This window comes from Pristiophorus japonicus, chromosome 2 (assembly GCF_044704955.1).
Source record: "Pristiophorus japonicus isolate sPriJap1 chromosome 2, sPriJap1.hap1, whole genome shotgun sequence".
Lineage (NCBI taxonomy): Eukaryota > Metazoa > Chordata > Chondrichthyes > Pristiophoridae > Pristiophorus > Pristiophorus japonicus.
The window spans coordinates 283,498,278-283,523,251 of record NC_091978.1 but is presented as its reverse complement, the minus strand read 5'-3'; the positions used below and the strand labels follow the sequence as shown (position 1 = coordinate 283,523,251).

At 44.5% G+C, this 24,974-nt stretch overlaps 1 protein-coding gene across 3 annotated transcripts in view; it reads right to left on the bottom strand.

Annotated features, from left to right (window-relative positions):
- The window catches only part of lrba (LPS-responsive vesicle trafficking, beach and anchor containing), a 1,157,354-nt gene that overhangs the window by 21,806 nt on the left and 1,110,574 nt on the right, over nucleotides 1-24,974 (bottom strand). For all 3 annotated transcript variants that reach the window (XM_070871469.1, XM_070871472.1, XM_070871473.1), the window contains exons 53-54: nucleotides 6,816-6,917; nucleotides 723-919 (exon numbers count right to left, since the gene is read on the bottom strand). In XM_070871469.1, coding sequence (XP_070727570.1) covers nucleotides 723-919; nucleotides 6,816-6,917 — 299 coding nt within the window. The remainder of the gene's footprint in view (nucleotides 1-722; nucleotides 920-6,815; nucleotides 6,918-24,974) is intronic.

The window sequence follows — 24,974 nt, the reverse complement described above, 5'->3', positions numbered from 1 at the left end:
CAATAACTTTGGTAATATGCAGGCTAGCACCAGGGGAAAATTACTATTAAAGCTCATCATCATCATCATGAAAAATTACCACTAAAGCTACAGGATTGTTGTAAACTGGCTCACTAATGTCCTTTAGAGAAGGGAACTTGCTCCCCTTACCTGGTCTGGCCTGCACATGATTCCAGTCCCACAATGTGTGGGTGACTCTTAATGCCCTCCAATCTGACCTATCACAACAGGACATAAGCACGAGACACATTAACAGAGAAACATTGCATCTAGGGACTGGTGCCTAAATTGGGAGAGCTGTCTCACAGACTAGTCAAGCAACAGCCAGACAGAGTTGAATCAATCAACCAACATTCTAGATTCCTTCATCACCATACCTAGATATGTCCTGTCCCACCAGCGAGATAGATCTACCAGAAGCTCATGGCAGACTGGGAGGGGAGGGGGGGGGGGGGGATAGAGTTTTGGCCCTCGGACTCTTCAACATTGATTGCAGACTCCACAAAGTCTCATGGCTTTAGGGCAAATAAGGCCAAGGAAACCTTCTGGTGATGACCATCAACCACACCATACCACCCCCCAACCTGGGCCGTCAACAGACAAATCAATATTCCTCCATGTTGAACACTGCTTGGAGAAAGCAAAGGCTCATAATGTATTCTGGGAAGGGGACGTCAATGAATGATACTGTTTATTCCCTCCAAGCAAAAGATATTTCTTACCTTTGCAGAATCCTCAGTCTCCATCTTGGTCAGCAGCTTTCCATTTACACTGAAGACACAAAATTGGCCCTTTTCATAGTAAATAACACAGTGGCCTTCAGTTGACAACTGGATTAATCGAGGGTGTAGACAGTTTTCAGGGCTCTCAAGAGCCTTCAGAAGGTCCCCATTCATTGTATGGATCAGGCATGGACCCTCTATCAATCGTTCAAAAGAAAAAAGGCAATTCAGTTATATTTTTGTGAGCAGGTAATGAACCCTTTCCAATAATTTCTTCAGTCTGACGTGTTCAAATTAACCATTTCTTTCTGTTATTTTCAATGTTCAACTGGTACCACGCATATTGTTATTTTCTATCCCAATCCTAGTAAAGTCCCTTCTAGCTTTTTCAATTAAAAAATAATACATACATTTCTATTAAAGTACTTTTTGGAGGCTAACACTAACAGCTCATGCTTTGAATTTCAGTTTGTTTTTTTAAAGTGATGTGGCAAATACCATTGTAAACACTTCATGTGCTGGGTAGTTGCAAGTTCAACCGTATATCACTACTTAGCCAAAGCTCACTTGTGTTAGCATACTCTGTATATCACAGGTTGAATCTCCAAGTGAGACCCAATGATCATCCTTTCAGGCACAATGACAGCTTTGGAAATGTTACATGATACTGGCTGCTATGGAAACAATTAATTAGAGTTTTGTTTGGGTCGGACATCTGGTAATTCTTTTATAGCAAAATATTTTAAAGCCTCTGGGAAAAGGTAATAAAAATTTTCTGGAGCAAATCAGCAGTAGGTAGAGTTCATTAAAAAAAAGGGCCTCTGTTTTCACAGGAAATCACAAGCAGTGCAGGGATTTAGTATATGCAGGAGTGCGAGCTGGGGCATTCAGACTGAGTAACTATTCTTTTATTTTTTGCACAATGACACAAAACAGGACCAAAATTATTTAAGCCCTTCGTGTTAAATGACATCCAAATTTTACCTACTTTGACATTCCACTTGGCTTATTATCCAAGTGAGTTTTCTCCTTCTACCAAATCTTATTTTCATTTACTTTCTGTAACACACACCATTCCTTGGCAAGAGGGCAGCCAAGTGATCAGCTCCCACCATTCTATTGATCCAGACGCTAGGACATTTACACATGACTTGTCCTCCAATTTTTGCTCACTGTCTGGGTAAGTTATATAGAATTACATAGAATCTCTCTGCCCAACTGGTCTAACCCAGTAGTTATACTCCACTCGAATTATTTCTTCCAACCTGTGCCCACCACCACTGCCCCCCATCCCTCTATTCCCTTCTCCCTCATGTTTGCGTCAAGACTCGCCTTAAATCTATCAATGCTTCAACCACTCCTTGTGGCAGTGAGTTCCATCTTCTCACCAGTGTGTGTATAAAGAAACTCCTCCTAAATTCTTCATTTAATGTGTTAGTTAGTGGCTATCTTATATTGTTCTGGACTCAAATTTCAAAATTTGCAGATGACACAAAACTTAAATGTAGTTAACAGTGAGGCGGATAGTAGTAGACTTCATGAGAACTACAAAATTAATTTATCAAGGAAGATAAAAAGAAATATTAAAGTATTTTACAGATACATAAATAACAAATGAAAAATCAGGATAGGGATAGGGACACTAAGGGATGCACAAGATAAACTCACAGATAATGACACCAAAATAGCAGAAATACTCAAGTTACTTTGCATCAGTATTTACGAGGGAGACTAACAAGGTGGACATGGCATTAGATCAAAAAAGATATAAAGATAGAGAGGATAAAACTCCTGGTCTGTATAGATTACATATGCGCATAAAGTGCCAGAGGACTGGCATACAGCTAATGTTTTACCTACATTTAAAAAGGAAGATAGAACAAGTCCAGGAACTATGGTCCAGTTAGCTTAACATTGGTGCTAGCAAAAATAATGGAATCTTTACTGAAAGATGTAATAGAAGAAAATCTGGAAACTAAAAATACAATCAAGAATAGTCAGCACAGATTTCAAAATGGGCAGTCATGTTTGATCAACCTGATTGAATTCTTTGAAGATGTAACAGAAAGGATAAGCAAGGATAATGCAGTAGATGTAATATATTTGGATTTACAAAAGGCCTATGGTAAGGTATCGCATAGTAGGCTCATGACTAAGGTCAGAGCATGTGGAGTCAGAGGACAAGTAGCAGAATGGATAGCTAGCTGGCTACAGAACAGAAAAGAGAGTCGGTGTTGAGGGTAGCTACTCAGACTGGGAAAAGGCAGGAAGTGGAGTTCAACAAGGATTGGTGCTGGAACCATGTCGTTCACAATTTACATAAACAATTTGAACTTGGGAATTGGAAGCACAATTTCAAAATTTGTGGACAATAAATTCAGGGGTATTGTTAATACTGAGGAAGACTGTGACAAAATTCAAGATGAAATTAATAAACTTGAAAAATGGGTATGTAATTGACAAATTAATTTCAATATAGATAAGTGAGAGGCGTTACATTTTGATAGTAAGAACAAGAAAGCCAAATACTGCTTGTATAATAAGTCTAAATGGGGTAGAGGAGCAATGGGACCTAGGGGTACAGATACACAAATCACAAAGTAGTGACAGGGGTTAATAAGGCTATTAAAAAAAATACCAAGGATTGGGATTCAGTTTTAGAGGGATAGAATTGAAAAGCATTGAAGTTATGTTGAACTTGTAACAAACCTTAGTTAGACCACACTTGGAGTACTCTGCACAGTTCTGTCTCCATATTATAAAAAAAAGGACATATAGCACTGGAGAATGTACAAACAATATTCACTTTCCTGATCAGAATTGAGTGGATATACTTATCAGGGTACAAAAATAAGTTATAATGAACCTTTATAACACACGGGTTTGCCCCTAACTGGATTAGTGTGTCCAATTCTGGGCCCCACACTTTAAGGAGGATGTGAAGGTCTTAGAGAAGGTGCAGAAAAGATTTACAGGAATGGTTCAAAGGATGAGGGACTTCAGTCATGTGGATAGACTGGACAGGCTGGGGTTGTTCTCCTTAGAGCAGAGAGGATTGAGAGGAGATTTGATAGAGGTGTTCAAAATCATAGAGGGGTCCCAGCTTCCACAGCTCTCTGAGGCAGCGAATTCCACAGATCTACAACCCTCAGAGAAGAAATTTCTCCTCAACTCAGTTTTAAATGGGCGGCCCCTTATTCTAAGATTATGCCCTCTAGTTCTAGTCTGCCCTATCAGTGGAAACATCCTCTCTGCATCCACCTTGTCAAGCCCCCTCATAATCTTATATGTTTCGATAAGATCACCTCTCATTCTTCGGAATTCCAATGAGTAGAGGCCTAACCTACTCAACCTTTCCTCATAAGTCAACCCCCTCATCTCTGGAATTAACCTTGTGAACCTTCTCTGAACTGCCTCCAAAGCAGGTATATCCTTTTCATAAATATGGAAACTAAAACTGCATGCAGTATTCCAGGTGTGGTCTCACCAATGCCCTGTATGACTGGAGCAAGACTTCCCTGCTTTTATACTCCATTCCCTTTGCAATAAAGGCCAGGATTCCATTGGCCTTCCTAATCACTTGCTGTACCTGCATACTAACCTTTTGTGTTTCATACACAAGTACCTCCAGGTCCCGCTGTACTGCAGCACTTTGCAATATTTCGCAATTTAAATAATAACTTGCTCTTTGATTTTTCCTGCCAAAATGCATGACCTCACACTTTCCAACATTATATTCCATCTGCCAAATTTTTGCCCACTCACTTAGCCTGTCTATGTCCTTTTGCAGATTTTTTGTGTTCTCCTCACACATTGCTTTTCCTCCCATCTTTGTATCGTCGGCTACGTTACACTCGATCCCTTCCTCCAAGTCGTTAATATAGATTGTAAATAGTTGGAGTCCCAGCACTGATCCCTGCGGCACTCCACTGGTTACTGATTGCCAACCCAAGAATGAACCATTTATCCCTACTCTCTATTTTCTGTTCGTTAGCCAATCCTCTATCCATGCTAATATATTACCCTCCTATTTCTTATGTTCTTATTATGTTAAGATCTAAAGGCGACATGAGGAAAAACTTTTTAACGCCGCGAGTGGTTGTGATCTGGAATGCACTGCCTGAAAGGCTGGTGGAGGCAGATTCAATCGTGGCTTTCAAAAGAGAATTAGATAACGACCTGAAGGGAAAAAAAATGCAGGGCTACGGAGAAAGGGCAGGGGAGTGGGATTCGGTGCAGTGCTCCGGCAGCGAGCCGGCACCGGTTCGGCAGTCCGAATGGCCTCCTTCTGTGCTGTAACCATTCTATGATTACATTCTATGATTACATAGCGTGGAGGCCCCGACCTGCGTGAGAACACCAGCTGCTGGTCGGGGCCATTAAAGGAATGGCGTGGGGGCTCCGGGAGTGGCGTGGAGGCATGCCACTTCGGGGAGCAGCGCAAGCTGATGCAGGAGATTGACGGCAATGAAGAGTGACGTCATCAAGGTCCAGATCGGTGATTGGAGCATGGGCAGATCCAGCAGGAGCGGCGAGAGACTGTGGAAGGACGTGATCGGGGCCCAGGGGCAGCACGGGCCAGCCCACACTGCGATATGTGTGCGCACTAGGTCTGTGCAGCAGAGCTGGTCACCAGTCGTCTTGAGTAATCCTTGCCACTGGACCAAGTCCTAGCTCTGTCAAGCCCGTGTGGTGGCTGGGGTGCTACGGCCACCATATGTTAAAAAAATCGACACACAGGCATTTCCACCCTTGAGGATGTAGTTCGGGACCTTCATTGAACACCTATGAACTCATCCTTTCTTGGCGTGGAAGCAAGTCATCCTCGTTTCGAGGGACCGCCTATGAATGAATGATGAATTTAACATTATCTCACTGCTTTTATATTCTGTTCCCCTAGAAATGAACTGCAGTAGTTTGTTTTCATGCTTTATGGCTTTATCAATGTGTGTCGATTAATTTTGGTGACACTACCTCCCCTCAATTGCATGAGCCAGATCAGAATTTTCCATGTGAAACAAATTAGGGATACTAACCACATCAGGCCACAGAAATGCATGTGTTATAGCATAAAATTACTGCTTTACTGAACTGCATTTATTTCATATCGAAGTTATTTTGAGAATGCAACTTAAGTGTGATATGTTCCAAAATATACAAAGATAGTAACAGTATAGTGTCAAACTAAGTATACTGAAATCTATATCTTTAAAAGAAGAAAGGCATTGGAAACCAAATGCAAAACTTGATTGACTGCTTACAGGTCCCATTCCGGTCATAAACATTTTCTTCTCTCTCATTTAGGTTGCTGCCGCTGCCTCTCCCTCCACGCCTATTCTTCAAACAATACTGCTCCCAGGTCTTAGCTAATGAAATTTAATGTTGACACCCAGGAGGTGGATGGGTGTTGCTTGAGTGGCTCACCCACCAATTTTCCCTCCTGTCTCTTAAGTTCTTTAGGGTGGCCCCTCCTGACATAAATTAGACCATTAACTGACCACATGGAGAACTCTGGGCATGAACCATCATTATGCCACTAACCTATGACACCATATTGCTCACTGCGTCTTTAAGTTCAAGTGCGAAGTCCACAGCCTGATTACAGTGTATTTTTAATGTTGTCCTAAGCTTAAGAACTTACTGAGGCCAACATGCAGAGACAACAAGTACACAAAAGACACATCCTGAGAAAGAGCAAAGGCCTGGAAGTAGGCTATCTGTCCACCAAAGTTGGGCAATGGTGTGTGATACAGAGACAGCTTGAGAAGGTGAGGTTCTATTGTGTATCTCCTGGGCTAACTTTCATGTTGTTTTCTCATATTTTCCTCGAGGTTGATACATTCCTCTTGCATTTATGTTTTCCCCTCTCGTTTTATATTGTCACAGCCACTGTCTCCTACCCCCCCCTTCTCATGCCATGTGTTATTCTCTACCAAATCCTTGAAAAGCATGAGAAAATTGCATCAACATGGAAAGCAGGGATTATTAAAAAAGTACAAAGACTCTTGTTCTCCGCCTCCTTAAATAATAAACAGTTGCACTTTACAATACAGTATGACATTTCAATACCCAACATCTTCCACCTGTACCTACCTTTTGAACCACTGATAACTAGACCGAGTTCTGCACATACTGCAGCACAGCTAATCTCACAGTCATGGCCTGTTAGGATAGCCCGAGGAGCAGCATATTCAGCTGAAAAACAAGACAAGAAGTTGTTCAGTTCAGTATAAAGGACATGAATACTGCAATATTTTATACAGTAATGACTGGCACCAGTAAACATTTGACATAGCTGCCCCACTATGGGCCCAAGTTTCCACATGATTTGCACCTGATTTTTAGGAGCAACTAGTGGAGAACGGACTATCTTAGAAATCGCAATTCTCCACATTTTTTTTTCTGCAGTTCAAGTCAGGTAGAACAGTTCTACTTTGGAACAGAATCTTTTCTTCAAAAGGGGGCGTGTCCGGCCACTGACGCCTGATTTCAAAGTTTCCACAGTGAAAACGTACTCCAAACTAAGTTAGAATGGAGCAAGTGAAGATTTTTGTAGAACTGAAAAAACCTGTTCTACACATTAAAAAATCAGGCGCAGGTTACAAATTAGGCGTAGGGAACGAGGTGGGGGGGGGGGGAAGGGAAGTCATTAAATTCTACAATAAATCCTTATTTATACTTATACAAATATTATACAAATAAATCCAACCTGAATAAACATTTATAAGCAAAGAAAAGATTAAATAAACCATCTTCCTACCTGTGTGAAGGCACGGAGAATGCTGCAGTCAGCCTGAGGCGCCCATTCTTTCCCGCGGGGGGGGGGTGGGGTGGGGGGAGGCGCCCGTTCTTTCCCGCGGGGGGAGGAGGAGGTGCCCATTCTTCCTGCGGGGGGGGGGGGGGGGGGGGGGGAAGGAGGCGCCCATTCTTCCCGCTTGGGGGGGGGGGGGGGAAGGAGGTGCCCGTTCTTTCCCGCGGGGGGGGGGGGGGGGGGGGGAGGAGACATTGAGAAGGCTGCAAGTGCTGATGGCAATGTGCTTTTATTAAAAAAATGTTCAAAAATTAAACAGCTACAAAGATCTACAAAAATGGCCGAGTGGCAATGTTTTTTTCACACTGCGCGTGCGCGAACGCTCCAACGCGCACGCGCAGCGTTGCCGGCAAGAAAAAAAACTAATTTAAATAGTACCCGCCCCCTCCCACTTACAAAATCGGCGCGAGTGTAGGCTCCGCCCCCCCCTGGGCGCCGTGCCAGGCAGACAAGGAGCTGCAGAACGCTCCAGAATCGCGAGTTTTTTTTAGGCGCCGTTTTAGGCGCGAAAAACGGGCGCCCAGCTCGGAGGGGCACCCGTTTTTTATCGTGTGGAAACTTGGGCCCTATATTCCTTTTTCAAAAATCAGGCCTTTACAAGAATATAGCCTGATGATGCATCTCACCAGAAATTCTGACCTTTCAGATGTAGTCTGCTTTCAGCATTTTTTTAACTTTTTATTTAAGTTGCTACAGAAGTTACTGCAGCCAAATTGTTGGAACCAAAATAACAAGACGAGGAGTGCACACACGTTAATACAATATACTCAACATTTCCTGTTCATTATTCTATCTTTACACTTGCATTAGACTTTAAGTTCTCTCTTTACCAATCATCTATTGTCAATTTGCTCAGTTAATCCAATCCAAAAAAATCCCTCAAACAATGAGTAGTTAACAAAGGAAAGAAAAGGTAACTTGCTGAAAGCAAGTAGTTCAATTGACTGCTGATTACACCCAAGCTTAAAATATATTTAGCCCATATCTGTGCAATTCTGCTGAGTTAGTGTCAGTTGTTCAAAAGTGTACAGTATAATTCAATGTTAATTTACACATCTCATCAAACAGGGATAAAAATAAATTCAAAATGAAAAATATCTCTATCAAGAAATCTAGCTTTTTCATGGTGTCCCTGCTGTCAAGTTCTTGTACTATTGGAGCCAGACCACTTCCTCTGTAGCTCCCTGCTGGTATGTACTACAGTGGAATAGCTAACCTCTCAGCTAAAGCAGGTGTGAGCAGATTGGTTGCATGTATTATAACTTACTGAAAGCCATTGAGTGAGGCAAAAACTTGCCTAACAGAGGAATGTACTAATAATGGACTGTTTGAGATGAACAATGCAGTCAGCCAGTGATTAAATAATAGCTGCTCTTATATTGGGGTTTTTAGGGTGCTAGGGTTGCCGGCTCCTGATTTACAGGCCACGTGCAGCCAACAGCATATGAAAGCATAGGCCTTACGCTTAACATCCGTAAGGCAAAGATCCTTCATCAACCTGTCACCGCCGCTCAGCACTGCCCTCCAATCATCAAGATCCACGGTGCGGCCCTGGACAACGTGGACCATTTCCCATATCTCGGGAGCCTCTTATCTTCAAAGGCAGACATTGATGTGGAGAATCAACATCGCCTCCAGTGCGCCAGTGCAGTCTTCGGCCGTCTGAAGAAGAGGGTTTGAAGACCAGGCCCTCAAATCTACCACCAAGCTCATGGTCTACAGGGCTGTAGTAATACACGCCCTCCTGTATGGATCTGAGGCATGGATGATGTATAGAAGGCACCTCAAGTCGCTGGAGATATATCACCAACGATGTCTCCGCAAGATCCTACAAATCCCTTGGGAGGACAGGCGCACCTACATCAGTATCCTCGACCAGGCTAACATCCCCAGTATTGAAGCACTGACTACAGTCGCTCAGCTTCACTGGACAGGCCACATAGTTTGCATGCCAGATACTTTATGCGGAGCTCCTTCATGGTAAACGAGCCAAAGGAGGACAGCAGAAACATTATAAGGACAGCCTCAAAGCCTCCCTGGTAAAGTGTGACATCACCACTGACACCTGGGAGACCCTGGCCGAAGACCGCCCGAGGTGGAGAAAGTACATCCGGGAGAGCATTGAGCTCTTCGAGTCCCAACGCAAAGAGCATGAAGAGGCCAAACGCAGGCAGCAGAAGGAGCGCGCGGCAAACCAGCCCCACTGACCCCTTCCCTCGACGAATGTCTGTCCCACCTGTAACAGGGTCTGTGGCTCTCATATCGGACTGTTCAGCCATCAAAGAACTCACTTTGGGAGTGGAAGCAAGTGTTCCTCGATTCCGAGGGACTGACTGCCTATGAATGAATAATTTAAATGAAAGACAATCTGTTTTCTGATTGGGGGACCAGGTCCATATGATCCCAGGTACTGGCTGTGCCCCTGGGATCCTCGGGCCATTACGCTGCCCTCCAGCATGCAACGTCAGAGAGCAAGTTTACGAGGGAGTGCCGGCATCAGGTTGGTGCGTATTCCTTTCACTGGTCAGTGGTGTACGCCGCCTGCAATTTTTGGCCCATAATCCTGTAGAAACATAGAAATTAGGTGTAGGAGCAGGCCATTCGGCCCTTCGAGCGTGCATCACCATTCAATAAGATCATGGCTGATCATTCAACCTCAGTACCCCTTTCCTGCTTTCTCTCCATACCTCTTGATCCTTTTGGCCGTAAGGGCCATATCTAACTCCCTTGCGAATATATCTAACGAACTGGCCTCAACAACTTTCTGCAGTAGAGAATTCCACAGGTTAAACACTCTCTGAGTGACAAAGTTTCTCCTCATCTCGGTCCTAAATGGCTTACCCCTTATTCTTAGACTGTGACCCCTGGTTCTGGAACTCCCCAGCAATGGGAACCTTCTTCCTGCCTCTAACCTGTCCAATCCCGTCAGAATTTTATATGTTCCTATGAGATCCCCTCTCATTCTTCTAAATTCCAGTGGATACAAGCCCAGTTGATCCAATCTCTCCTCATATGTCAATCCTGCCATCCCGGGGAATCAGTCTAGTGAACCTTCGCTGTATTCCCTCAATAGCAAGAACGTCCTTCCTCAGATTAGGGGACCAAAACTAACACGATATTACAGGTGTGGCCTCACCAAGGCTCTGTACAACTGCAGTAAGACCTCCCTGCTCCTATACTCAAATCCTCTAGCTATGAAGGCCAACATGCCATTTGCCTTCTTCACCGCCTGCTGTACCTGCATGCCAAACTTCAATAACTGATGTACCATGACATCTAGGTCTCATTGCACCTTCCCTTTTCCTAATCTGTCACCATTCAGATAATATTCTGTCTTCCTGTTTTTGCCACCAAAGTGGATAACCTCACATTTATCCATATTATACTGTACATCATCATAGGCAGTACCTCGTTTAAATCGAGGAAGACTTGCTTCCATTCCAAAAGTGAGTTCTCAGGTGGCTGAACAGTCCAATTCAGGAATTACAGTACCTCTGTCACAGGTGAGACAGATAGTGGTTGAAGGAAAGGGTGGGTGGGGAGTCTGGTTTGCCGCACGCTCCTTCCGCTGCCGGCACTTGTTTTCTGTATACTCTCAGCGACGAGACTAGAGGTGCTCAGCGCCCTCCCGGATGCTCTTCCTCCACTTAGGGCAGATTTTGGCCAAGGACTCCCAGGTGTCAGTGGGGATGCTGCACTTTATCAAGGAGGCTTTGCGGGTGTCCTTGAAATGTTTCCTCTGCTCACCTGGGGCTTGCTTGCCGTGTAGGAGCTCCAAGTAGAGCGCTTGCTTTGGAAGTCTTGTGTCCGGCATGCAGACAATGTGGCCCGCCCAACGGAGCTGGGGATGTTGGCCTGATCGAGAACACGAACATTGGTGCGTCTGTCCTCCCAGGGGATTTGCAGGATCTTGCAGAGACATCATTGGTGGTATTTCTCCAGCGATTTGAGGAGTCTACTGTACATGGTCCACGTCTCTGATCCATACAGGAGGGCGGGTATCACTACAGCCCAGTAGACCATAAGCTTGGTGCCAGATTTGAGGGCCTGATCTTCGAACGCCCTCAGGCGGCCGAAGGCTGTGCTGGCGCACTGGAGCTCAAGAAAAACAAGGCATCGAGAGTAGATGAAATCCCCGCTGAGGCACTAAAGTATGGTGGAGAAGCACTATTGGCACGAATGAATGACCTCATCTCTCTCATCTGGAAGGAGGAGAGCATGCCAGGAGATCTGAGAGATGCAGTAATCGTGACCATCTTTAAAAAAGGGGACAAGTTAGACTGCGGCAACTACAGAGGAATCTCCCTGTTGTCAGCCACTGGGAAAGTCATCGCTAGAATCCTCCTCAACCGTCTTCTCCCAATGGATGAGGAACTCCTCCCCGAGTCACAGAGCAAATTCCGTCCACTAGAGGGTACAATGGACATGCTCTTTATGACGCGACAACTGCAAGAGAAATGCAGGGAACAGCACTAACCCTTGTACATGGCCTTCTTTGACCTTACAAAGGCCTTTGACACTTAACCGCGAGGGACTATCGAGCGTCATCCTCCGTTTCGGCTGCCCCCAAAGTTTGTCGCCATTCCCCACCTGCTTCACGATGGCATACAAGCTGTGATCCTGATCAACGGATCCACCACAGACCCAATCAATGTCTGAACCGGGGTCAAGCAGGGCTGCGTCATCGCGCCAACCCTCTTCTCGATCTTCCTCGCTGCAATGCTTCACCTCACACTCAACAAGCTCCCCGCTGGAGTGGAACTAAACTATAGAACCTGTGGGAACCTTTCAAACTTTGTCGCCTCCAAGCCAAATCCAAGACCGTCCCATCCTACAGTACGTGGTCGACGCTTGCGTCTGCACATAGAGGCTGAACTCCAAGTCATCGTCAACATCTTCACCGAGGGATACGAAAGCATGGGCCTTACACTAACCATCTGTAAGACAAAGGTCCTCCACCAACCTGACCCCGCCACACAGCACTGTCCCCCAGTCATCAAGATCTACAGCGCGGCCCTGGACAATGTGAACCACTTTCCATACCTCGGGAGCCTACTATTAGCAAGGGCAGAAATCGACGACGAATCCTGTACAATGCAGCTCCAGCCTTAAACTTCATTTAAAGTTGAACATTTACACAGAAAGAATGTTGTCACATCAAAGCCAAACGCACACAAATAGTTCTATTCAAGTTTCCTATCAGTTGCATTTTTTCAGTTTAAAAAAAAAATTCGTTCCAGAATGTGGCAATTTCGTTATTTAATAATGGGAGTATAGGTTGGGCAATAAATGTTGGCCTTGCCAGCAACGTCCACATCCCAAGAATGAATTTTTTTTAAATCATCACTGTAGAGTTAAAGAGAAGAAACTAATGGTAAATGTAAAATTGCTTAAAGCTTTTGCATTTCAATCGGAAAGGGATATAATATATGATTTCACTGAAATCTCTGGCATACTGTTTCAAGAGGTATGCCAAGGAAGAGTGCTAAAGTAAACGATCAAACATAAGTTTATTAGTACAATCCTTAACTTTGTATAAATCGCACGTATTTTCTCACTGCTGCTGGTTTATCTAGTTGTAATCAGGAAAAAACACATTACACAGTGTATATTTAAGTGTCAGAAGCCGTTAGCCCTGTGTAAAAACAGGGTCATTTTGACATTTAAGTTCTTGCATGTGCAGAAGTTCATCTGCATGTAACTGCAACATATTTTAATGGTCTTCCACAGAGTCAGTAGTCATCACTTAAATTCTGCTGACATAACCTTTTATATATATTGTGCATTGTACTCCTAGATTTATTTTTTTAAGTTCTGAAATCAAATTAGAAACTTCGAAGTGTTGGGATGCAGCTGAATGCTTGGGGTGAGCTGCCATTGATTGAGTTTGGGTCATAACAATTGAATTGCTATTTTATTACAAGCTTGTCCATCAAGGAACCGCTGTTTGAAAATACAGCTATGCGGGTACACATGGATAGTACAATTTTGGAAATTGCTATAGTTATTAAGTCTCAAAATATCCCTGCCTTTTCTTCATTTCACAGGCACCATGACTAGGATGACAACACAGATAACGGCTGCAATTGACATTCTTAACAGCTAAAGTCTGTTGCACAGTAATCTGGGACACAATCTTTCAATTCACCATAGCAATGCTGTTATAACAAAAATAAACAAAAAAAGAACACATGACATGCCAAAATCTCACCACTACCATTTGGGCTAACACCAACCAATACATTCAAAACTCAGTCATCGACAGTGATGGATACATTCCAATCATTAACTAGACCAGTTCTGCTGCTCAGTTATTTTTCTTTGAATAGAATTCTGCCACCTGGATCTACTAAAAAGGTATCAATATAATGTCTTACCCAGATAAGTTAAATCTAAATTCAGCACACAATATGTGAATAAGCAATCCTCATGGTAACTTTTAAAGGACAGATCCACAGATCAAAATAATCAATCCCTGTTTAAAATAAATAATTTTTGGGGACAAATTTCTTATCCATTAATTGGACAAATTTTCTAGCCATTAATCATCATATTCACTTAATGCATGACAGTAGTGTATGTGATCAGTACATTTTAACGCAAATAGAGGCTGTATAGTTGCCAGTTGGAAAAATATTTTCTGTCTCTGCAATATAAAATCTATTAAAATGGTGAGAATTGAAATGATTATACATAAAGGAATAAAATGGTGTATAATATGTACACTGAAGCAGACTGCATAATTTACAGCTTCTAGTGCTGAACTTCAAATGCTGAACTGTTATTACCTGCGCCCGTCATGTGCTATGCAATTCCTTACATCAATCCTTTTAATCTCTATTAACACTCATAAATTATGTTCTGCAGATTTGAAAATAATTCTATGATGATTCAATATAGTATTTACACTTGTAGCAAGACTTGAAATGACTCCTCAAATGTTCCTATCTCTACTGACACATCTGTTATAGTCAGATAACAGCCTTGGCAGTTCTCATAACAATTCATTGGGCTCAATTTTGGCCAGGAGTTGCTCCGTTTTTTTTTGGAGTAACTTGGTTTTTCTGGCGTAATTTAAAAATCCCCCTTTTCCACAATCAATTTGCACCAGTGTAAGTGAGTTAGTTATGATTTTTTTTTAGCTTTTTTTTCAAAACGGAGCATTACCAGCCACCTACGCCAGTTCTGCCCATTTAGCAATAGTGAGGAAGGACATTAGCTTGGATGATGTGGAATCTGTATGAGTGGAGCTGCAGAATACCAAAGAGCAGAAAATGCTAGTGGGAGTTGTGCACAGACCACCAAACAGAAGTAGAGAGGTTGGGGACAGCATCAAACAAGAAATTAGGGATGCGTGCAATAAAGGTACAGCAGTTATCATGGGCGACTTGAAATGATTATACATAAAGGAATAAAATGGTGTATAATATGTACACTGAAGCAGACTGGTAGCAATATTGTGCCTGGAGTGTATTAGGGATGGTTTTCTGGACCAATATGTCGAGGAACAACTAGAGGACTGGCCATCCTAGACTGGGTGATGTGTAATGAGAAAGGACTAATTAGCAATCTTGTTGTGCGAGGCCCCTTGGGGAAGAATGACCATAATATGGTAGAATTCCTTATTAAGATGCAGAGCGGCACAGTTAATTCAGAGACTAGGGTCCTGAACTTAAGGAAAGGTAACTTCGATGGTATGAGATGTGAATTGGCTAGAATAGACTGGCAAATTATACTTAGAGGGTTGACAGTGGATAGGCAATGGCAAACATTTAAAGATCACATGGATGAACTTCAACAATTGTACATCCTTATCTGGAGTAAAAATAAAACGGGGAAGGTGGCTCAACCGTGGCTAACAAGGGAAATTAAGGATAGTGTTAAATCCAAGGAAGAGGCATATAAATTGGCCAGAAAAAGCAGCAAACCTGAGGACTGGGAGAAATTTAGAATTCAACTGAGGAGGACAAAGGGTTTAATTAGGAGGGGGGAAATAGAGTATGAGAGGAAGCTTGCCGAGAACATAAAAACTGACTGCAAAAGCTCCGATAGATTTGTGAAGAGAAAAAGATTAGTGAAGACAAACGTAGGTCCCTTGCAGTCAGATTCAGGTGAATTTATAATGGGGAGCAAAGAAATGGCAGACCAGTTGAACAAATACTTTGGTTCTGTCTTCACGAAGGAAGACACAAATAACCTTCCGGAAGTACGAGGGAACCGAGGGTCTAGTGAGGAGGAGGAACTGAAGGATATCCTTATTAGGCGGGAAATTGTGTTAGGGAAATTGGTGGGATTGAAGGCTGATAAATCCCCGGAGCCTGATAGTCTGCATCCCAGAGTACTTAAGGAAGTGGCCAGAGAAATAGTGGCTGCATTGGTGATCATTTTCCAACAGTCTATCGACTCTGGATCAGTTCCTATGGACTGGAGGGTAGCTAATGTAACACCACTTTTTAAAAAAAGGAGGGAGAGAAAATGGGTAATTATAGACTGGTTAGCCTGACATCAGTAGTGGAGAAAATGTTGGAATTAATTATTAAAGATGAAATAACAGCGCATTTGGAAAGCAGTGACAGGATCGGTCCAAGTCAACATGGATTTATGAAAGGGAAATCATGCTTGAGAAATCTTCTGGAATTTTTTGTGGATGTAACTAGTAGAGTGGACAAGGGAGAACCAGTGGACGTGGTGTATTTGGACTTTGAAAAGGATTTTGACAAGGTCCCACATAAGAGATTGGTGTGCAAAATTAAAGCACATGGTATTGGGGGTAATGTACTGACGTGGATAGAGAACTGGTTGGCAGACAGGAAGCAGAGAGTCAGGATAAATGGGTCCTTTTCAGAATGGCAGGCAGTGACTAGTGGGGTGCCACAGGGCTCAGTGGTGGGACCCCAGCTATTTACAATATACATTAATGATTTAGATGAAGGAATTGAGTGTAATATCTCCAAGTTTGCAGATGACACTAAACTGGGTGGCGGTGTGAGCTGTGAGGAGGATGCCAAGAGGCTGCAGGGTGACTTGGACAGGTTAGGTGAATGGGAAAATGCATGGCAGATGCAGTATAATGTGGATAAATGTGAGGTTATCCACTTTTGGGGCAAAAACACAAAGGCAGAATATTATCTGAATGGCGGCAGATTAGGAAAAGTGGAGGTGCAACGAGACCTGGGTGTCATGGTACATCAGTCATTGAAGGTTGGCATGCAGGTACAACAGGCGGTGAAGAAGGCAAATGGTATGTTGGCCTTCATAGCTAGGGGTTTTGAGTATAAGAGCAGGGATGTCTTACTGCAGCTGTACAGGGCTTGGTGAGGCCTCACCTGGAATATTGTGTTCAGTTTTGGTCTCCTAATCTGAGGAAGGACGTTCTTGCTATTGAGGGAGTGCAGCGAAGGTTCACCAGGCTGATTCCCGGAGTGGCTGACATATGAGGAGAGACAAGATCGACTGGGCCTTTATTCACTGGAGTTTAAAAGGATGAGCGGGGATCTCATAGAAACGTATAAAATTTTGACGGGACTGGACAGGTTAGATGCAGAAAGAATGTTCCTGATGTTGGGGAAGTCCAGAACCAGGGGACACAGTCTAAGGATAAGGGGTAAGCCATTTAGGACCGAGATGAGGAGAAACTTCTTCACTCGGAGTTGTTAACCTGTGGAATTCTCTACCGCAGACAGTTGTTGATGCCAGTTCGTTGGATATATTCAAGAGGGAGTTAGATTTCGCCCTTACGGCTAAAAGAATCAAGGGGTATGGAGAGAAAGCAGGAAAGAGGTACTGAGGTGAATGATCAGCCATGATCTTATTGAATGGTTGTGCAGGCTCGAAAGGCTGAATGGCCTACTCCTGCACCTATTTTTTATGTTTCTATGTTAGGCAACTTTGGCCAGCTAATAGTTACTCCAAATCTACTTAGGCCAGCATATGTGGCCACTTCAGAAAACCCTTGTGGAGAGTTAAAAAAATCGGCGCAGGTAGGTACATCGGAGGCCATTCGGCCAGGGATAGGGGCGGGAAGCAGAGAGGACCTGCCTGCACCTAAATCACCAAGCCTTAAAAACCACCAAACCTTGCAAACAAAAAGTAATAAGAATTCAATAATAAAAAATTGATCTAAGTCCTACCTTCATCTTCAAACTCGGCCCGGGAAGGCAGCGGGCCAGCCGGTGCGGGAGGCCACTCGCCCAGAGCTAGGTGCGGGCAGGAGAACTGATAGAAATCATCCAGGCAGGAGCACTATCAGTTCTCCTGCCCGCCCGCCCCTAGCCCTGGCCGAGTGGCCTCCCGGTGCAATATAGATGTGTGCTAATGAATTCCGTTTTTCTTTTTTAACAATTGCTTCACCTCGTCACATTACTTTATTAATCTGCTGAAGGATTAAAAGCCCATCTGTCTCAAAGGTTTTAAACGAGCAATGAACGAAAGTTCAGACTTCCAGTGTGACAGCGTGCCTTTGTTTTTTTCTGTAAACTATGAAAGGGCCGACTACAGCAATGACCCTGCCCATCTGTGTGTGTATGTGTGAGTGTGAAGTGCTCACTGCTGAACTGCTTTCCCTGTGTGCGCAACATTTAGTGCAGCGTTACACTCACGAGAAAATGCAAGATCATCCCGGCAGGAGCATTATCAGTTCTCCTGCCCGCCTGCCCAAGTGGCCTCCCAGTGCGATCAATCTCTTAGAAATCGCACCAGGAAGCCACTCGGCCTGGGCTAGGGGTGGGAGCAATTCCAGTGGCCGGCATCGGGTCCCACAGAGCGGCTGCAACAAGACACGGAGAGGCTGGGGGTGAGGAGCTACTGTGCATGCGCGGACACTCCACTGCGCATGTGCAGACGTCCCGGCACTATTTTCGGTGCGGGATGCTGGCTCCACCTCCGACTCGACTGGCCACGTTGCACGACCACAGGGAGGAGGCCGGACAGTGGAAGGACATTTTTCAACGCACTTCTGAACGGAGAAAAGCGGCGCCTCTCCAGTAAGTGCGCTGAAAATGGGCTGGGCCAAAATTGAGTCCAATGAGAGATAACAGAGACAAAGGCCTAGATTTTTGATTTATGGCAACAGTAAATGGGTTACCATTGGCGTGACAATCAGATAATTTAGGCCAAAAGTCTTGAAGGCCAGATAATAATAAAATTTAGCACAGAAGGAGGCTGTTTGGCCCATCATACCTGTGCTGGCTGGCTCTCTAAAAAAAAAACTGAAATAAAAATATAAAATGCTGGAAATACTCAGCAAGTCAGGCAGCACCTGTGGAGAGAGAAACAGCATTAACATTTTAGGCTGATTATCTTTCGTCAGTACTGGATCTAGAAGAGGTGTAAATGGGAATAGCAGAATCATCAACAGTTGCCACATGAAAAAATAGGGGCAGAGGTTATGGTCTGAAATTGTTGAACTCCATGTTGAGTCCAGAAGGCTGTAAAGTGCCTAATTGAAAGATGAGGTGCTGTTCCTTGAGCTTACATTGAGCTTCATTGGAACAGTGTAAGAGGCCAAAATTGGAGAGGTCAGAGTGGGAGTGGAGTGGAGAATTAAAGCGACAGGCGACCAAAAGGCCGGGATCACGCTTACAGACTGAATGGAGGTGTTCCCCAAAGAGTCATCTAATCTGTGTTTGGTCTCCCCAATGTAGAGGAGACCGCATCGTGTTCAGCAAATACAGTATATTACATTGCAAGAAGCACAAGTAAATCACTGTTTCACCTGGAGGGAGTGTTTGGGGCCCGGGATTGTGAGAAGCGAGGAGGTAAAAGGGCAGGTGTTGCATCTCCTGCTCTTTCACGGGAAGGTGCCATGGGAAGGGAAGGAAATGTTAGGGTGTCACGGAGGGAGTGGCCCCTATTATGGGTCTGGGAGGGAGGGGATGAAGTGAGTACAAAACTGCGGGAAATGAAACAGACATGTTTGAGGGCCATGTCAGTCACGGTAGAGTGGAATCCTTGGTTGAGGAACAAGGAAGACATATCGGAAGCACTAGTATAGAAAGTGGCATCATCACGGCAGATGTGACGAAGAGGGAGAAACTGGGAGAGTGGAATAGAGTCCTTACAGGAAGTGGGTTGGGAGGATGTGTAGTCAAGGTAGCGGTGGGAGTCAGTGAGGTTATTGTAGATAAATCTGTGCGGTTCCGGCCTGCAAGACCATCAGCAGGCCGGGGCCATTAGAGGGAGCAGCGTGCGGCGGCCTTGCCCGGAAATCGGCACGGTCCTGGCCTGCAAGACCATCAGCAGGCCGGTGCCATTAGAGGGAGCAGCATGGGGCGACATGCCACTTCAGGGAGCAGCGCGTGCTGCTGCAGGAGGACAACGGCTGACTGCAGTGCGGGCAGGTACAGCAGGAGCAGCGAGGTCAAAGCGAAGGAGCGGCAAGGGTTCATAGAGGGATGTGATTGGGGCCCAGGAGAGATGAGAGTTTGGGACCCAGAAGAAACGAGGGCCCATGGGCAGCATGGGCTAGCCCACACTGCGATGTGTGCGCACTAGGTCCGTGCAGCAGAGCTGGTCTCCAGTCGTCCTGATTAATCCTTGCCACTAGACCAAGACCTAGCTCTGTCAAGCCCGTGTGGTGGCTGGGGTGCAACGGTCACCACATGTTCAAAAAAATTCACGCACAGGCATCTTCCACCCTTCAAGATGTAGTTCGGGATCCAGAATATTAGGTCCTTCATTGAAACACCTGTGAACTCATCCCTTTTCGGCATGGAAGCAAGTCATCCTCATTTCGAGGGACTGCCTATGATGATGATGTAGATATTGGTTGATAGCCTAACCCCAGAAATGGAGACAGAGATAAAAGATGATTGTACAAAGCAAAATGAGATGATAATGGGACAAGTACAGAAACAAAAGGTGGGTGTAGCAGAGGTGTCAAGGGGAATGATAGAATCATGTCATGTGAAAAAATAGTGGCAGAGGGATTCACTGTCACTTCTCTTCTCGGAATGCCCACCTTGAAGAAGTTATGCTCTTCTCTCCGATAGGATTAAAAATCTGTTACATCTCTACCTTTTTCCAGCCTGATGAATGATCATCTGATCTGCTGAGTATTTCTAGCATTTTCTGTTTTTATTTCAGATTTCCAGCATCCGCAGTATTTTGCTTTTGTATCTCTGAAAGAGCTGTTCAGAGTCCCATTCTCCAACCCGTTCACATTTTTAAAAAATTTGTATTAACCATTACTTTTACATGTTATTACATCAGCCATGCAACAGTTACATTTTTTAACTGAGACTAAGCTATAACAATTTATTAAACAGCTATGCCAATGTTAGGCTTCAGCTGTGACTCAGTGGTAGCACTCACAAACCCACAACCTTCTAACTCAGAAGCAAGTCCCACTTCAGAGACTTGAGCACATAATCCAGGCTGATACTTCAGTGCAGTACTGAGCAAGTGCTGCACTATCGGAGGTGCCATCTTTCGGAGGAGACTTTAAACTGAGGCCCAATCTACCCTCTCAGGTCGACGTAAAAGATCCCAGGGCATTATTCAAAGAAAAGCATGCGAGTCATAGAAATATAGAAAATAGGTGCAGGAGTAGGCCATTCGGCCCTTCGAGCCTGTACCACCATTCAATATGATCATGGCTGATCATGCAACTTCAGTACCCCACTTCAGCCTTCTCTCCATACCCCCTGATCCCTTTAGCCGTAAGGGCCACATCTAACTCCCTTTTGAATATATCCAACGAACTGGACTCAACAACTTTCTGTGGTAGAGAATTCCACAGGTTCACAATTCTCTGGGTGAAAACTTTTCTCCTCATCTCGGTCCTATATGGCTTACCCCTTATCCTTAGACTGTGACCCCTGGTTCTGGACTTCCCCAACATCGGGAACATTCTTCCTGCATCTAACCTGTCCAGTCCCGTCAGAATTTTATATGTTTCTATGCGATCCCCTCTCATCCTTCTCAACTCCAGTGAATATAAGCCTAGCCGATCCAGTCTTTCATATGTCTGTCCTGCCATCCCGGGAATCAGTCTGGTGAACCTTCGCTGCACTCCCTCAATAGCAAGAGTGTCCTTCCTCAGATTAGGAGACCAAAACTGCACACAATACTCAAGGTGTGGTCTCACCAAGGCCCTGTACAACTGCAGTAAGATCTCCCTGCCCCATACTCAAATCCTCTCGCTATGAAGGCCAACATGCCATTCGCTTTCTACACCGCCTGCTGTACCTGCATGCCAACTTTCAATGATTGATGTACCATGACACCCAGGTCTCGTTGCACCTCCCCTTTTACTAATCTGTCACCATTCAGATAATAATCTGCCTTCCTATTTTTGCCACCAAAGTGGATAATATCACATTTATCCACATTATACTGCATCTGCCATGCATTTGCCCACTCACCTAACCTGTCCAAGTCACCCTGCAGCCTCTTAGCATCCTGCTCCCAGCTCTCACTGCCACCCAGCTTAGTGTCATTTGCAAACTTGGAGATATTACATTCAATTCCTTTGTCCAAATCATTAATATATATTGTAAATAGCTGGGGTCCCAGCACTGAACCTTGCGGTACCCCACTAGTCACTGCCTGCCATTCTGAAAAGGACCCGTTTATCCCGACTCTTTGTTTCCTGTCTGCCAACCAGTTCTCTATCCACGTCAATACATGACCCCCAATACCATGTGCCTTGATTTTGCACACTAATCTCTTGTGGGGGACCTGGTCAAAAACCTTTTGAAAGTCCAAATACACCTCATCCACTGGTTCTCCCTTATCCACTCTGCTAGTTACATCCTCAAAAAATTCTAGAAGATTTGTCAAGCATGATTTCCCTTTCATAAATCCATGCTGACTAGGACCGATCCTGTCACTGCTTTCCGAATGCGCTGCTATTACATCTTTAATAATTGATTCCAGCATTTACCCCACTACCGATGTCAGGCTAACTGGTCTATAATTCCCTGTTTTTTCTCTCCTTACTTTAAAAAAAAAAATGGGGTTACATTAGCTACCCTCCAATCCATAGGAACTGGATTGGAGTCCTCCTGTGTCCTGGCCAAAATTTAATCCTCAACCAACACTCATTGCGGTTTGTGGGAGCTTTCTTTGTGCAAATTGGCTGCCGCGTTTCCTACATTATAATAGTAATTACATGTCAAAAGTACATAATTCTTTATAATGCGCTTTGCGGCTTCCCAAGGTCATGAAAGGCGCGATATTAATGCAAGTTCATTCTTCTTTCAGTGACATTATTTGCTTTGAAAGCAAGAGACCCATTATAGTGCCAATTAACAACAATAAATTGTAACTATTATGACATATATGGCCTGCATATGACTATCTTGTAACAAATTATGCATTGGGAGGGAGAGTAAAAATACTTAAAATGAAACACTTCTGATCTCAAGATTATACTTCTACTACTTAGGATATAAAGAGCTTGAAAAAATGTAGTAAATTAGATCCAAAACCATTTATTATTTTGGGTTAGATATGTACAAAAATATATTAGTGGCTTTTAATATTTCAATTCTATATTAAGGTACACCTGATCCATTGTATTATGAGATCGAAATAGTGCAATGATACATAATCTGCTGGTTTTAAATTGGTGAAAGCATTTTGTTCAAGTACTTCTGATTATTTCTAAATCCATAATTCCATACCTTTTCAGGGAATACAAAGAACATGTACAAAATGTTCAATGTTGACTAGTGGAAAATGATGTAACTTCATGCTGAAAGTTCTCCCTCCTTCATTTGCCTCAACTCAAACCTATTCTAAAAATGTAAATGCATTGAAACTTTAGCCTCACATAATTAAATAGCATTTGATTGCCACACACCAAAATATCCGCCATAATGAAGGATTCCCTTCATCCAATAACAAAATGTTTAGAAAAAACTCAAAATCCATTACTAGCCTTTAGCTTAGAAAGATAGAAATCCACAGCGCAGAAGGAGACCATTTCAGTCCATCGTGTCCGCACTGGCCGACAAAGAGCCACGCGGCCCTCAGTCAGCAGCCCTAAAGGTTACATATAAACCTACGAACAATGAACAATGAACAATGGCAGAAAGGTAAAGAGCACCCGGCCCAACCAGTCTTCCCCACACAACTGCAACAACCCTTGCACCAAAACATTCGACACTCCACCCCAACTGGAGATCTCCTGGGAGAGGCAAAAACCAGATAAAAACCCAGACCAATTGGGGGGGAAAAAAATCTGGGAAAATTCCTCTCCGATCCACGCAGGTCGAGCGCTCGGTCTACCCACACAGGTACGAGCGCTCGGTCTACCCACGCAGGTACGAGCGCTCGGTCTACCCACGCAGGTCGAGCGCTCGGTCCACCCACGCAGGTCGAGCGCTCGGTCTACCCACGCAGGTCGCGCGCTCGGTCTACCCACGCAGGTCGCGTGCTCGGTCCACCCACGCAGGTCGCGTGCTCGGTCCACCCACGCAGGTCGCGCGCTCGGTCTACCCACGCAGGTCGCGCGCTCGGTCTACCCACGCAGGTCGCGCGCTCGGTCAACCCACGCAGGTCGAGCGCTCGGCCTACCCACGCAGGTCGCGCGCTCGGTCTACCCACGCAGGTCGAGCGCTCGGTCTACCCACGCAGGTCGAGCACTCGGTCTACCCACGCAGGTCGCGCGCTCGATCTACCCACGCAGGTCGAGCGCTCGGTCCTCTCACGCAGGTCAGCAACGCAGTTTCCTACTTGCTATTTTCCCAGCCATTGGGAGATCACTGGACAAAAATCAAGTTGTAACCCATAGTTTTAAACAATGTGCATGACAGTACATGCGCAGTTATTTTTGCCTGATATTTTGCCATTGTTTTCGGTCTGCGCCACAAACTCCGTTCCTTAGCCACTAACTCCAGCCCTCTCCCTAAAATCTGTCTGAGGCAGAACCACACAGTGTGCAACCTTGGTGTCATATTTGACCCCGAAATGAGTTTCTGACCATATATTTGCAGCATAACTAAGACTGCCTATTTCCACCTCCGTATCAGTGCCCGTCGCTGCCCTTGCCTCAGCTCATCTCCTGCTGAAATCTTCATTTATTTCTTTGTTATCTCTAGACTCCCACATTCTACCCTACGTAAACTTGAGGTCATCCAAAACTCGACTGCCTGTGTCCTAACTCACACCAAGTCCCATTCACCCATCACCCGTGTTCGCTGACCTACTTTGGCTCCCGGTTAAGCAATGCCTCAATTTCAAAATTCTCATCCTGGTTTTCAAATTCTTCTATGTCCTCGCCCCTCCCTACCTCTCGTCTCCACCAACCTCACACCCCCCGGGATATCTGCGTTCCTCGAATTCTGCCCTCGAGCATCCTGATTATAATCATTCAACCATTGCTGGTCATGCCTTCTGTTGCCTAGGCCCTAAGCTCTGGAATTCCCTCCCTAAATCTCTCCGCCTCTCTCTCCTCCTTTAAGACACTCCTTAAAACCTACCTCTTTTGTTTAACT